The following is a 15,772-nucleotide window of genomic DNA, read 5'->3' on the forward strand; positions in this document are numbered from 1 at the left end:
ATGATAATAGAAGATGGATGTATAGTTGTACTTCTGTCCATGGTTTTACATTTTCACAATACGCAAATAGAAGTTACGAACGAACTATCCCCAGCACACCCTTTTAGACGCCTCTTATATCAGTTTTTAAATGATTAGAACACTGAATATTTGATTGAAACCTTTCGAGCTTATTGTGTTGAACACTACAAACTTTTATATGCCTACTGTAATGTTCACATTATATAGTGATTATCGACAAAAACTTTTTTGCTAGAAGCTTTACGTCGCACCGACACAGATAGTTCTTATGGCGACAATGGATAGGAAAGGTCTAGAAGTTGGAATGAAGCGGCCATGATTTCTTTTATTGTAAAAAAATAGGAAGAATCTTAGTATAAGGCCATATTTGTATATATTGGTTCCAAATGTTTGACTCAAACAAGACCTGGGTCTTGACTTTAAGATTGACAACAGGCTGAAGATGCTCAAAAACAGGGCAAAACATGTACCTATGTAGAGTATACAAATCACTTGAATTTAATCACCGCAAATGGTGAATTGTATTGAATAGGTGGCTACAATAAATTTATTCTAATAGAATCTTACTTATTGTTATCTTCAATATGGAACAAACATGAGATTAGTTACTTGTAACATGACATCAGTAGACGAATAAGTTTGAGTGGTGTCTTTAAAAGTAGGAATGATCACAATATGAAGATAAAGTTGCAATTCAAGAGGACAAATTGGAGCAAATATTCGCTTATAGGAACGGGTTAGGGATTTGAATAACATACCAAGGGAGATGTTCAATAAATTTCTAGTTTCTTTGCAATCATTTAAGAAAAGGCTAGGAAAACAGCAGATAGGGTATCTGCCACATGGGCGACTGCCTTAAATCCAGATCAGTGGTGACTGATTTAATTTGATTTATTTATTTGATTGATTGATTGATTGATTGATTGATTGATTGATTGATTGATTGATTGATTGATTGTAATTAAATGTATATCAGTTATTCATACGTTTAACATTTTATTTGAGGGGGGCCCGAAATTTTATTTTGGCAGGCAGGCCCTTATCACATTCGTTTTGCCCCTGAAAGGACACATACGGATTGGTTGGAAATAATGTGAACTGGGTTATGAGTGTTAGAAGGTTGGTCATACTGATAAATAATTTTTAGAAAGTAATCCGCCTCTGTGTTGTAGTGGTTAGCGTGATTAGCTGCCACACCTGGAGGCCCGGGTTCGATTCCTGGCTCTGCCACGAAGTTTGAAAAGTGGTACGAGGGCTGGAACGGGGTCCACTCAGCCTCGGGAGGTCAACTGAGTAGAGGTAGGTTCGATTCCCACCTCAACCATCCTCAAAGTGGTTTTCCGTGGTTTCCCACTTTTACTCCAGGCAAATGCTGGGTTGGTACCTAACTTAAGGCCACGTCCGCTTCCTTCCCTCTTCCTTGCCTGTCCCTTCCAATCTTTCCATCCTTTGACAAGGCTCTGGTTCAGCATAGCAGTTGCGGTCGCCTGGGCGAGGTACTGGTCCTCCTTCCAAGTTGTACACCCCGACCCAAAATCTCACGATCCGGGACACTGCTTTTTATTTACTTGAAAGAACATTGGTATTCACTGACAAATACTAATTTTTCTTGTTACAAAATATGTGGTATAATATTCCACTAACTACAAAACAAAACTTCTAGTGTCCATTTTCTAATAAATATCTTATTTATAATGCATATTTTTGAAGATCACACACAGGTACAGTACAATTTACAATGCTCACCTGCACCAATTTATTCTATAACAAATTAAAGTTATTTATGAGACTGCCAAGGAAAAATATGGAAAACTCGTACAATTAACATAGTAAATAAAACTTTCTGAAAATGTTCCTAGTTTTACTGATCTTTTGTTGTGAAACATAAACAATTTCACTTTCTCTCTTTCCATCCATTATCATATCTGCAGCATTGACTGTAAAACCCCAGAAAAAGCAAAGATTTGTCAAGTCATGAGGAACGATAGTAAATTAGTTTACTGTACAGCTTAAACTTCATTTTTGCATTTCCTAGCCTGGCTCCATGGCTAAATTGAGAATTTTAACCATAATTGGTTCATTTTGCTGGCACGGGAGCTGGGTGTATGTGTAGTTTTCATCATCATTTAATCCTCGTCACGACACACAGGTTGCCAACGGTTGTCAAATTAAAAGACCTGCATCTGGCGAGCCGAACTTGTCCTCGCACACTCCCAGCACTAAAAGACATACGCCATTTCCAATTTTTTGGGGGGTATTTCCTAGTCTGCATGGACAAAGAAAATAGCAGATAAAAGATAAAAGAAAAAGGGAGAAGAAAATAAAAGTAAAAATCAAAAATGAATATCTGACACAGCCCGAATCAGAAACGCCCAAGCGGATGTCTAGGGAGCTGACCACTATTTAAAAAATTAATTAATTAATTTTATTTATTTATTTATTTATTTATTTATTTATTTATTTATTTATTTATTTATTTATTTATTTATTTATTTATTTATTCATCCATTCATTAAAGGACCCAACAAGAAAAGTTCACTTTAAAAATAAAAGAATAAAACTGAAAGAAACAAAATTATAGCCTTACTAATAACAGAAAATGTTTACTCATTTTTATTTAGTAATTTACAGAAATATGTTTTAAACCAGGTAGGACTTGAAACAAGAATTTCCTTAGTTTAAGTTTATTCATAATTGAAAGATAATTTATTTTATGAGATAGTTTGTTGTATATTTTAGAAAAATAATTCTTTAGACCCTTCGTTTCATAAGTTAATATTCCTGACTGACATGTATACATATTCAGATTATTGTGTGTGTCATGCTGCTGTGTACCTCTATTATATTGTATTATGAAATTGTTATATATTTTATTGTTAACATTTTTGAAAGTACAAGCATTGGTATTGAACTTAATCTCTGATTGCAAAGGTAGGATCCTAGAATGTTCAAAAAAGAACTTTAGTAGGTGTTAAATATGGTGCTCCTAACAAATTTCTGATAGCCCTGTTCTGTAGAACTTTCAGTGATTTCAAATCTATTTTATACCTGTGACCTTAAATGAACAACATACATTATACATTATGTGAGAATAAATGAAAAAATAATACAAGGATCTCTGTCCAGAAATTGACAGTCACCTGAACATACTAGTAATTGAAGAAGTCCTATTACATAGACTGGAAATATGCTGTTTCCAAAATAAGTTATTATCCACGGTGAAGCCCAATAAATTTATTTTGTTTACTTGCTCAGAAATATCATTTCCAAATAATATCTGCTTAGAAAGCAATATGGTCTGCCTAAAATTAAGAAATCAATTGATTAATTGATCAACAGCATCGCTGACATAAAAAATGTTAATATTATCAGCATACAGTGATGCAGTACCATGAAGAAATAAATGCTCACTTCACTGATATATATTTAAAAGAGAATAGGACCTAAAATTAATCCTTGAGGCACTACGCAAATGATCAATAGGTTATTCCTTTCAGTTCCATTTAATGAACAGTACGGGGTGCGCTCGTACAGATAGCTTTAAAACATTCAATACCATCCCTCTTATCCTGATATAGTCAATTTATTTATAATAGGATTGAATGGTTTAGTGTATCGGAAGCATTTTGTAGATCAATAAACAATTCCAAAGAAAGTTTAATACTGCCTAGGGCTTCTTTGATTTTAGTAAAAATATCAACACCAGTACAATGTCATGGACAATTTTCAAAAACCATATTGATGCTTATATATAAATAATATTCTCTAAATAGGTAACTTATATAATCTGTCTTTCATACATTTCTCCAAATATTTTAGATAGAACAGGGAAAATAAATGGGTTGGTGATTGGACAGATCTGAGATGCAGCCTCCTTAAAGATTGGAATGACATTAGCAACTTGACATTTCTTAGGCACGGAGCCATTTTGAAATTATTAATAATAATAATAATAATAATAATAATAATAATAATAATAATAATAATAATAATAATAATAATAATAATAATAATAATAATAATAATAATAATAATAATAATAATAATAATAATAATAATAATAATAATCATAATCATAATCATAATAATAATAATAATAATAATAATAATAATAATAATAATAATAATACCGAGCTCAATAGCTGCAGTCGCTTAAGTGCGGCCAGTATCCAGTATTCGGGAGATAGTGGGTTTGAACCCCACTGTCGGCAGCCCTGAAGATGGTTTTCTGTGGGTTCCTATTTTCACACCAGGCAAATGCTGGGGTTGTACCTTAATTAAGGCCACGGCTGCTTCCTTCCCATTCCTAGCCCTTTCCTGTCCCGTCGTCACCATAAGACCTATCTGTGTTGGTGCGACATAAAGGAACTTACAAAAAAAAATTAATAATAATAATAATTTTGAAACTGCAACAGAAAGAGGTGCTGAAAGAGGTAGCAGAACAAACAGGTTTGCAGATAACCTTTGAAAAGACGGAAGTACTTTCAAGCATCAAAGACAACACGACCTAACTGAACACCAAATACGGAACATTAAACCATGTGTGTAATCATAAATACCTTGGTGAGTGGATCCAATCAAATGGACTTGATACAGAGGCCTTAGTGGCCAGAACAGAAAAAAATAAGTAAATGGAGGTAGCTTTCCAAACCGTTCAGAACATGTATAACGAAAGATGCTTTTCTATAAATATCAAAATTCACCATAATAATGCTGTCATTAAGCCAGTATCAGAATGACTAATCCTTTCTCAAAAATGTGCATTCGCTAAGTTAGAGCAAAAAGAGAGAAAGATTCTCCACAACATTCTTGGCCCAAACTATAAAAACGGTATGTACATAAGAAAATCCAGACATGAAATCTACTCTAAGATATAGGAGATTGCAGACACAATGCGCAAACTCAGGGCTCGCTTCTACAGTCACCTACAATGGACGAATGACTCTTAATGGACCAAGGACGCCCATACCCGGGAGCAAGGTGGGGCTGCGGCCCCCCTCTAGCTCTCGGGGAAAGGCAAAAATCTGGTGTAGTCACGTGTTTTCCTTTCAAGAAAATGATTTGAAAGTCAGTACTACGTAAAAGCGGTAGTACCGTCCCCCACCAACAGGCAGGGGATACCATGGGTTATTCTACCGCAGAATACAAATCGCCATTTATCTTCCAAAATATTAAAATTACTACATACCCCCAGGTCTGGGCCCCCTCTAGAAACTGTCACTGTAACAATTTTGACTCAAAACCAAAAACAACAATTCCCTGGTACGTTAACGCCAAGAAAGACCTCAAAGAAATGGGCCTACGACCACATGACGCACACAAACGAGACCTTTTCAGAACAAGCATTGTGAATTTTGGGACTTTCCAGGATGTGAAGTGGACAATTGGTGCAAAGTGGTCGGGTGAATGCCGTGCTTGACACAGTGAGCTAATGAAAACTGAATAACTCGAAAAACTGGGTAAATGCCAGAATGTATGATGAAACTTATCATGGTCCCTAATTAGCTGATTAAGAATAATAAATAAAAAACATAATGAAAATGTAGTTGATTTTTACATCCCGCTAACTACTTATACGGTTTTCAAAGATGCAGAGGTGCCAGAATTTTGTCCCTTAGGAGATTTTTATGTGCTGGTAAATCTATTGACACAACACTGACAAATTTTAGCACCTTCTAATACCACTGGACTGAGCCAGGATCAACCTGCCAAATGGGGATCAGAAGACTAGTGCTTTGCCATATGAGCTACTCAGCCTGGCTTGAAATGAATAGTTAATAAAATTTGCAACTGTACAACTCTGGATATTTTTAATTTAAAAAATATATATATATTTTATACCATCCTTTGTACAATTATTTTTAATTTTTTAAACTTTTAATATGTTTTACTACTTCATGTGGTGTCACAGGGTTTATGAACATCAAACTTCCAATTGAATTATGTATTGGTAACAAGATTCTTGGCTAACTCTCTTTGGCAATAATCACGTCGAGTTTTGGACCTACTCTCACAAAATATCTAATAAATGCATCAGGAATACCGTAATGTTTAACCCATGTTGTTTCAATATTTTATTCCTCAATTCCGTGATTTTGTTGAGAGGTGTTCCGGACCTGAGTTTGTTAAAATGTTGTTAATTGTTTTCCAGAACAGTTTTGGTTTACCTGTTGTGGAGTGTAAAATGTCTTCATAATATTTTATCTTCAACTTCCTTTTCTGTGTAGCAATCCAATTTCTTAGCCTAATGTATTAATATTAGGTAATAATTGATCATTTTGAGGGTATTTCTTATGAAAATGCAAAATACAGTATCTCTTCTGTGAATCAGAGTTAATAAATTTTCATCAATCCAGGGTACATGAATTTCATACATTGTTCCATATTTACAATGAATCATTACCTTTTTAGTGCAATTAGATCTTCTTTCTTCAATATAATTCAAAAGCTTCTCTAACACTTATCAATACTGCTTTCTGGAAGAAACTGTTTCCAAGAAAAGAAAAGGGTATTATTTTTACAATTTGCTTTACGCCGCGCCAACTCAGATAGGTCTTACGGCAACGGAGGGATAGGATAGGCCTAGGAGTGGGAAGGAAGCGGCTGTGGCCCTTATTAAGGTACAGCCTGGTGTGAAAATGGGAAAGCATGGAAAACCATGTTCAGAACTGCTGACAGTGGGACTTGAACCCACTATCTCCTGGATGCTAGCTCACAACTGCTCGCTCCTAACCACATGGCCAACTCACCCGGTGAGCCCACTGTCTTCCAGATACAAGCTTACAGCTGCACGACCTTAACCGCATGGTCAGCTCGCCCGGATTACTCATTCATGGGTTGTATATACATACATACATTATCATTATAGACTGTTATGCCTTTCAGCATTCAGTCTGCAAGCCTCTGTGAATGTACTAAACATCGCCACAATCCTCTATTTGCAACTAGTGCTGTGGCCTCATTTAGTTCTATACCTCTTATCTTTAAATCGTTAGAAACTGAGTTTAACCATCTTCATCTTGGTCTACCTCTACTTCTCTTAACCTCCATAACAGAGTCCATTATTCTCCTAGGTAAACTGTCCTCCTCCATTTGCCTCTCATGACCCCACCACCGAAACCAGTTTATGCGTACAGCTTCATCCATCGAGTTCATTCCTAAATTAGCCTGTATCTCCTCATTCCAAGTACCCTCCTACCATTGTTCCCACCTGTTTGTACCAGCAATCATTCTTGCTACTTTCATGTCTGTTACTTCTAACTTATGAATAAGATATCCTGAGTCCACCCAGCTTTCACTCCCGTAAAGCAAAGTTGGTCTGAAAACAGACCGATGTAAAGATAGTTTCGGCTGGGAGCTGACTTCCTTCTTACAGAATACTGTTGATCGCAACTGCGAGCTTGATGCATTAGCTTTACTACACCTTGATTCAATCTCACTTACTAAATTACCATCCTGGGAGAACATACTACCTAAATAGTTGAAATTATCGACCTGTTCTAGTTTTGTATCACCAATCTGACATTCAATTCTGTTGAATTTCTTACCCCCTGACATCAATTTAGTCTTCGAAAGGCTAATTTTCATACCATGCTCATTGCACCTTTTTTCAAGTTCCAAGATATTAGACTGCAGGCTTTCGACACAATCTGCCATTAAGACCAAGTTGTCAGCATAGTCCAGACTGCTTACTACATTTCCACCTAACTCAATCCCTCCCTGCCATTTTATACCTTTCAGCAGATGATCCATGTAAACTATGAACAGCAAAGGTGAAAGATTACAGCCTTGCCTAACCCCTGTAAGTACCCTGAACCAAGAACTCATTCTGCCATCAATTATGAGTTGTATATTCAAAAAAAAAAAAAAAAAGGCAAAATTTAAGCTATTAATCCTAATCTGAATGACTAGTATATTATGCTCATTAATCTCTGCTCTACTGATACATTTTGAGATCCAATGATCAGTTACATATATGGATATGCCTCCACCTATTTTAATTGGTCTGTGAGAATTATATACTCTGAATTAATTCAGTTCAGCTCAGAGCAGCAGTGCAAAAGGCACTCAGAAACAAATTGCCATCTGGCATGCAGGATTTCAAATTAGAGGGGTTTTTTTCTCATAAAACTAAAAGCCAACAGCGTAAGTCCTAGGACACGTATCAGTTTATTTTTGATGTAGATCAACCTCCCGAAGAAATTTGCAACCACACAGCTGTACCCTCTCCTTGTGATTTGATGATGATGATGATGATGCTTGTTGTTTAAAGGGGCCTAACATCGAGGTCATCGGCCCCTAATGGTACGAAATGAGATAACAACAAAAAATTGAAAAGCATCCACTGACCAAAATAAAAAATAAATTAAAAATGTCATGAAGAATGAATGGATGGACATGAACACAACAAAAACAAAAAAAACAAACAAACAAAACAGTGGATCAGACTCAAAAAAGATTGTAAATAATAGTATTAGTGACCAAGGGACCACTTATAAAGCACAATGATGCTAATGGCACTTATCGGAAGTAAAGGAGAACCATGATATTTCTCAAGCTGCGGTACTAATCAAAGGTAGCGTAAACTCACGGTGTTCCAAACATGAAGGTACTACTCACAAGTATTGTACGTCGTAAGGGTAACGCAGACCTATGGTGTTTCTCACACAATGGCGCCAATCATAGCCAACGCAAACCGATGAGGTTCCTCACCTAGGTGTACTAATCACGGGCGCTGGTATTCCTGTGATGTTCCTACAGAGTGGGTACTAATCACTGGCAACGCAGACTTACGGTGTTGCTCATACGCGTACAACTCACAGGCAACGCCCAGACCTGTGGTGTTGCACACATGGGCATGACTCACGGGTACTGGAAACCCACACTGAACCCCACTTGAGTGCTACGAATCACAAAACTATGGATTACCTAACAGAGTGGTACTACTCGCAAGTAATAGCGACCGATGGTGTTCCGTGTGTGATGGTACTAATCAAAAGTAGTTTCATGGTTCTAATGCAATCATTCCTTGGTCGCCCCTTTTAGTCGCCTTTCACGACAGGCAGGGGATACCGTGGGTGTATTATTCGTCAGCCTTCCCCACCCACAGGGGGTGTGTGTTTGGTCCGCGAGAGGTATTTTATTTCCCTCAAGTCTGCCGGCAAGCCGGTTAGGACCCCCCTATCCACCACCTGGGATGCGCCACGTGGGAGTATCACCTCTCCCCCTGCTACGCCTGCTCGTACACTTCCGGAACGAATGAATGAACGAACGAACAAACAAACTAATGAACCAACGCACGCACACATGCTGCATGTATTACTTCACTCTGTCTAACTCATGTTCAGTTAGATTCAGGGTAAGACCTTGGACACATCAGTTGATAAGTTCTTTGTCACACTGTTGACAGAAGCACTCCTGAATGATATGACTCGTGTGAACTGTTGAGTGTTGCAGTTGATATGGATCTCCTCATCAAGAGTCCACAATCTTGCACAGGGCCATAATATTATTAGGGATGGGAAAACTGATTGAACAGTACGAATGCTCAAGTGGGGTTACGTTGTTAGCACTGTTTGCAAGTGTTTTGGACGGTGCAAACTTAGGTCTGCTACGATTGTGCTTAATCGGCAGACAACGGCTCGAGCACTTAAGTAGGCATGTGTAAAGCTGGAATTGGTGAATCACACTCAACTGCAAATTCCTAATACCTACGACAAACGCATAGTCGCTCAAAAGAGGAATGAGCGCGTGATATTGTCTATTCCTCACGTTTAATTTTTTCAGACTAAATTTCTAATTATTAAGAAAATATAATTCACCTGTGATAGATACAAACTCTGTGGATGCCCACAACAAACATTACATCTATAGACAAAACATTTTCTGAGGAAAATGTACCTGCGAGGAACTTATATAATACCATGCTCTTATTGTTTTTTGAGCGACTCTACATAACAGGTGACAGCATCCTTCGTAGATGAGATTTTCAGAGATATTATTTGTAGTAATACAATGAGAGGTCCAGAATTTATCTAGAGAAAATCTGGAGCTTGAGTTGTGTTTATTTTAACTATTTAGAAAATAACTACAAAATTAAATAAGTAGTAATAATAGCAGTATACAAATATAAAACAAATCAAATAGGCTTACATAGTATTCATAACCTATACAAAGAACAAGACATTCAGCACGGAAATATACTGTTCTACTTCTGCATTTCAACTTTTTGTGCGGCATTCTCCCAATATGGTGGCTTCCTCTCCATAACACAGTTACATCTGTTGATCATGCTGAAGATGTTTCAGTGTGCTATTCTGATTAACCCTCAGCACTCAAATTTGTTTAGCTGCTCACATACCGGTACCTCTACTCTTATTTATTTTTCTGGAAATGTATGGCTGCACTGCTATCTGATCTTAAGGCTAAAACAATTTATTTTCCAAACTCAAGCTAGAGTAAATGAGTTTACATGCTTCCACAAACAATGAATATACAGAATTTACAAATGTCCCTGTATGTATTCACTTGTCAAATTATGCAGTAACTTCATAAAATCAGCATCATCTTCTAATGAATGAATTACTACTGATAATATCACTGAAAAGCTCATCTATGAAGGATGCTGTCACCTGTTATGTAGAGTAGCTCAAAAAAATAATAAGCCCAGGGTATTATATTACTTCCTCGCTGGTACGCTTTCCTGTTTTTTAAACTTCAAATTCACTGCACCTTGCAGGGATAAGAGACAAGGGATGACAGACTGTGGGCTTCTTCAAGTCAAGTTGCACTGCAAAAGAAAAACTAGAGGATGTGCAAATAAATGCTGTAGACACCTCTGCATAAGAACAGCATAAGTCAATGTGACAGCATTCCCTGTTTCACTTGTATCATATGGTGTAACTTGAAAAATTGGCCATAAAAGTGACTCCTGTACTCAGATATTTTGAAAATACACATCAACAGCAAGGAGAGTAAATTTCTAATTATGTTTACATGTTGTTATGTGTGTAAAATGATTTCATGCAGAAAATCAATTATTTGATGTGTAAATGGAATAATTTCACTAAAATCCCCTCAGGTATTATGAACAACCAGATGTGCATTTCAGTGCAGAAAGTAACTCCTGTCAATTTCTGGAGACTACACAACCCTCGTGCATGTGTCAACACAATATTTTACATTTCTTGGCAGCAATAACACAGTGAGACAGTAATGTAACACGTTTTTGCAGATAATATGCTTCTCAAGTTAACATGTACATTGATTGCATTAATATATTGATGTTCCACAACCCATTTTCTAGAATGGTTTGGCAATGAGAAGTAGAAGTAGCAGTCATCTTTACATATGCTCTATACAAAGCACAGAGTTTTTCTTTTATCTGTGCACATAATAGCAAATCCTGCTCAGAGATGTCACTACCATCAGGCTCACACCCCAACATCATTCTACCAGGTTCAGATTCACTCACATGGTGATATCACACAGTCAAGTCATTCAAGTGCTGCTCAATTCTATCCCTAAATATTATGCTTGAAGCACTGTGGCTTCCGTAAGCTAGACTGGGTTTAAGGAGATATCTTCCTTAGAGATTAAAATTAACAAGTTCTCCTTTTCTACCTCTAGCCATATTTCGGTGTAACTCTTTGGAAAGGCAAGATTTGTGTTATAACGCTAGAATGAGTATTGTGCTGGTAAGTACAACTTTGTCCTTATTTTTCTACTGTGTTTGAATAAATAACAAACAAATGCACAAAGTTGCCTTATTACACCAACTGCCAGTGATAAATTTATGTTATTTAATATTGAACTTGGAAATTTGCATGATACACCTAAAATATGTTACAATGTCTTTATATTCACACCCATATAACACTGATGTTACCCAAAGTCTGGCAAGAGATATGTTACTTTAAGATTACACATACTAGTTTCCTTCGGATCTAATTCCAGTTTTATGAGAATGGAGAGGCAAAAGAAAGAACTTCTTTTTTCTTCTTCTTCTGTCATAGGTATTAAAGGTCCAGACATGAGATGATGACAAACAAGACCATAGATGTGATAGCCATTTCTTATCCACGAGGTGCGACTATCTTTGCTTCGGTATGTGCTGTCACCTTTAGCGTTGTGGGAGCCATTGGTAAGAGACATTGTGTTATATAGCACTTCAAATAATGAAACATTTTTCAATGCTTACTTTCATAGCTGAGTAGTTGAGTCCACTAAACAAAAGGACTGGGAAACTGTAGAACAATTTCTTATCCTTGAGGTGTGACTATCTTCACTTCAGTATGTTCTGTTGCCTTCAGTTGTGTGGGAGCCTTTGGTAAGAGACACCATATAAAATACTACTTGAAATAATGAACCCCTTTTTAATGCCCACCTTCATAGCTGAATAGTGGAGTCTGACCCACAATAGGACTTGGAAACTGTGGAGGCAGGTCAGAGAATTGAATCTTGACAGTGTTGTAAAATATTCTTGTCCCTATTTGCTCATATCAGGGGTATTTTTTGACCAAGGAATTAGACACACTTGTGTGTCCTAAGTATACATGTGGGTAGTTTTGTTAAGGAAGACATGCAATGCAAACATATTTTTAAAATAAACAATTTCTTCACAGGTAGCAGAGAAATTCTAATACCATAGTTTAGAAGTACAGACATGTTGATTTGACATCATCTAGGCTGCTTGCATATCAATTTTGATGTTCACTTTTACTCTACCGAATGGCAGAGAACCATATCTCTGTTGGGTGATCTGAGGCTGAGTTTTAATTAGTTTTGCTCTGTAAACACCAAATGGGACCACAGAGATCTTTTACATGCTCACATCATGTGATGTTGAGTGCCAAATGGACTTTTTGCCACCCTTCGAAAATCCAATTACCTCTGTTGGGTTTGAACCTGCAGTCTTGCAATGTTCATTTTCTTTTTGCCTCTAACAATATTCTGGACTAACTTGTACTGCTGAAGTTGAAGTTACTAGTTACAGCAATTAAATTTTCTGAGCTCTGCTAATTTTGAAGACATATTATCACTTGTGACTGGTTGCAGTTACAGTTCATAACTTTCTGGGTTGAAAAGTCATTCTCCCAATAACTCTCACCTAGGATGGACAGCAATAAATTCTCAAATCAGAAATCACCAAGATAAAAATGTTATAACTACAGGAAAGATGTACATCATCAGCCTGCCACTGGAGCCACGAAGTGACACTCACACAAGGTAGATTAGTCAGTACGGTACTCAAAGCAAGCAATAAGCTTTATGTGTAATATGCTAACTTGTGTGCCTCCTTCAGGATAATCATAGCTGATGGTAGTATTCTGTGATTTATACATCAGGTAAAACATAACAAACATCCCTGGACACCATTCATTACCTTATTACATGGTTGATTCTTTGATTTACTTTTTAGCACTTGTCGAATTGAGCAGTTAGAATACATAAATAAGATCACATTACACCATTTGCTGTGAAACAGGCAGAGTTAGGAAGTACTGTAAATGAGTAAAAGTAATTGAATTATTTATAAAAATTACATTTTTGGTAACTTTTACTCAGAATAATTACTTCTCAAAAAATGTAACTTTTACTTGTAATTTACTTATGAAAATAAAATTGTAATCATTACATTTTAGTAATCGTTACATTCCAGTAATCGATATATATATATAGTATCAAGAGCTTGGCAACTTTGTAGCCCAAGCACTCGCAATGCATCGCACCAATGGTATATTCCAGGATACAACATGCGCTCAGTCATTTACTCGCAGGTTGTTGTGGTTACTGGTTGTGATCTAGATAATCTCTACTATGTGGTGGTGGTGGTGGTGGTGGTGGTGATTATTGTTTTAAGAGGAAGTATAACTGGGCAACCACCCTCTATTAACATTAATCAGAAGGTCCGACACTTCAAAAAGTGAAGGTATCGGCAAAAGAAAGGGAAGAGCTATGAAGGGAGTAAAAATGAAAGACATCCTAGGCCTCGAAAACGTAATACTGTCGAGGTTAGAAAAGAACAACAGTTGACCAAGGGAGGTCAGATAGGAAAGATGAAAGTGAGGATAACGGCACAAGTAAGTGGAATCAATGCCAGACTCACCTAAAGGAACCGTGATTGCCAACCCTTGCTCCCAAGGTGAGATTACTTGGTCTAACACTTAGTTGCCTTATAGAACAGGCAGGGGATACCATGGACGTTATTCTACTGCCCCCACCCACAAGGGTTACGTGATTCAAAATGGAGCCAGAATTAACATGTGACGGTGAAGGGTTTATGGCATTTCCATTCCCCTATTTTGAATTAATACTTTGAATTAGTTATCCTGAAACTAATGAAAACACGATAGTGACACACAAATTTTTCTGGTAGGAATCATTTTGAAAGTCTGACTAGTCTCACCTAGTGATGGTAGGCACTTAATGTCTCTATGCTAAAAAACACAAAATGGAGTAATGTATTTTTCCTTGCAAACTTCGGTATCATTTCCTCACGATAGATAGATAGATAGATATTTATTGATCATAACAGGCGAATTTGCCCCGATACACGTTCACATGGATAACTCACATCAAAAGAAAAGAAAAGAAATACCGGATTCCCTGGGCATGCCATGAGGTTCATTGGATACTCCGTAAACGTGACACTCCCAAGGTAGAATCACCACGGCAGTCATCCTCAGTCTCTCATGCCATGCCCATCGTCTCCACTTAATATTAAGACACAAAATAAAATGAACAATAAAGAATAATAAAATAAAGCAAGAAATAATATTGGTGACTACTGCTACTCTGCTAGTTGCTTTACGTCGCACTGACACAGACAGGTCTTATGGCGACAATGGGACAGGAAAGGGCTAGGAGTTGGAAGGAAGTGGCCGTGGCCTTAATTAAGGTACAGCCCCGGCATTTGCCTGGTGTGAAAATGGGAAACCACGGAAAACCATATTCAGGGCTGCCGACAGTGGGATTCGAACCTACTATCTCCCGAATACTGGATACTGGCCGCACTTAAGCGACTGCAGCTATCGAGCTCGGTACGACTGCTACTGTCCGGCCATGTCATCACCCCTGGTGAGAAGAATGCTGCCCTCCCAATGATGACACGACCGGCCCTATCCGTGGGGTCCTAAGGAAGACCCCACCAATCCTACCAGATGACAATGCGTTTCTCTCACCATTCCATTGCGGCCGACCACGTGAAACTGGAGCCGCTCTCCTCCCATATCCCACCTCTCACATTTCTCTCTTCTTTTACTTATTTGGAGTGGGCCCGACCACCCCGTCTTCTTACGGGTATGTCCTGCTCTCCCTTGCCCATCATTCCTTACCAGCTCCTACTATGCTTGAATAGTGAGAAAAAAGCTCTTGCCCTAATGTATACAACCAAGTACCCATAATAATAATAATAATAATAATAATAATAATAATAATAATAATAATAATGAACAAAAATCTACCTACAAAACAACTAATCTTGCCCTACCCTGACCTTGCAATCACCACATGACTGTCACAACATATAGCTCCACAAAAGAAGAAAACCGCTGACATTACATTACAACAGATTCAGCTTAAGCCCTTGTATACACAGTTGCTTACTTCGCAATCCTTGTTACTTAACTGGCTTACCCTGTATTAAAAGTATACCAAATGACAACAATCGCATACTTTCATGCAATCTCGCAAACGGTACTTCACAATCTGAATGCATATCGCTGTCACTCGGTCTTACTTCACCTCAAGG

General features: G+C 37.4%; 1 protein-coding gene across 3 annotated transcripts in view; it reads left to right on the forward strand.

The window, feature by feature from the left end:
* Positions 1–15,772, forward strand: part of LOC136864349 (protein trapped in endoderm-1) — a 379,889-nt gene that overhangs the window by 249,271 nt on the left and 114,846 nt on the right. For all 3 annotated transcript variants that reach the window (XR_010859295.2, XM_067141228.2, XM_067141229.2), the window contains exon 2: positions 12,036–12,163. Coding sequence is in view for 2 of the 3 variants with exons in the window: in XM_067141228.2 (XP_066997329.1) it covers positions 12,058–12,163 (106 nt within the window). In the remaining variant the exon portion in view is untranslated. The remainder of the gene's footprint in view (positions 1–12,035; positions 12,164–15,772) is intronic.

Source organism: Anabrus simplex, chromosome 2 (assembly GCF_040414725.1).
Source record: "Anabrus simplex isolate iqAnaSimp1 chromosome 2, ASM4041472v1, whole genome shotgun sequence".
NCBI classification, from domain to species: Eukaryota; Metazoa; Arthropoda; class Insecta; order Orthoptera; family Tettigoniidae; genus Anabrus; species Anabrus simplex.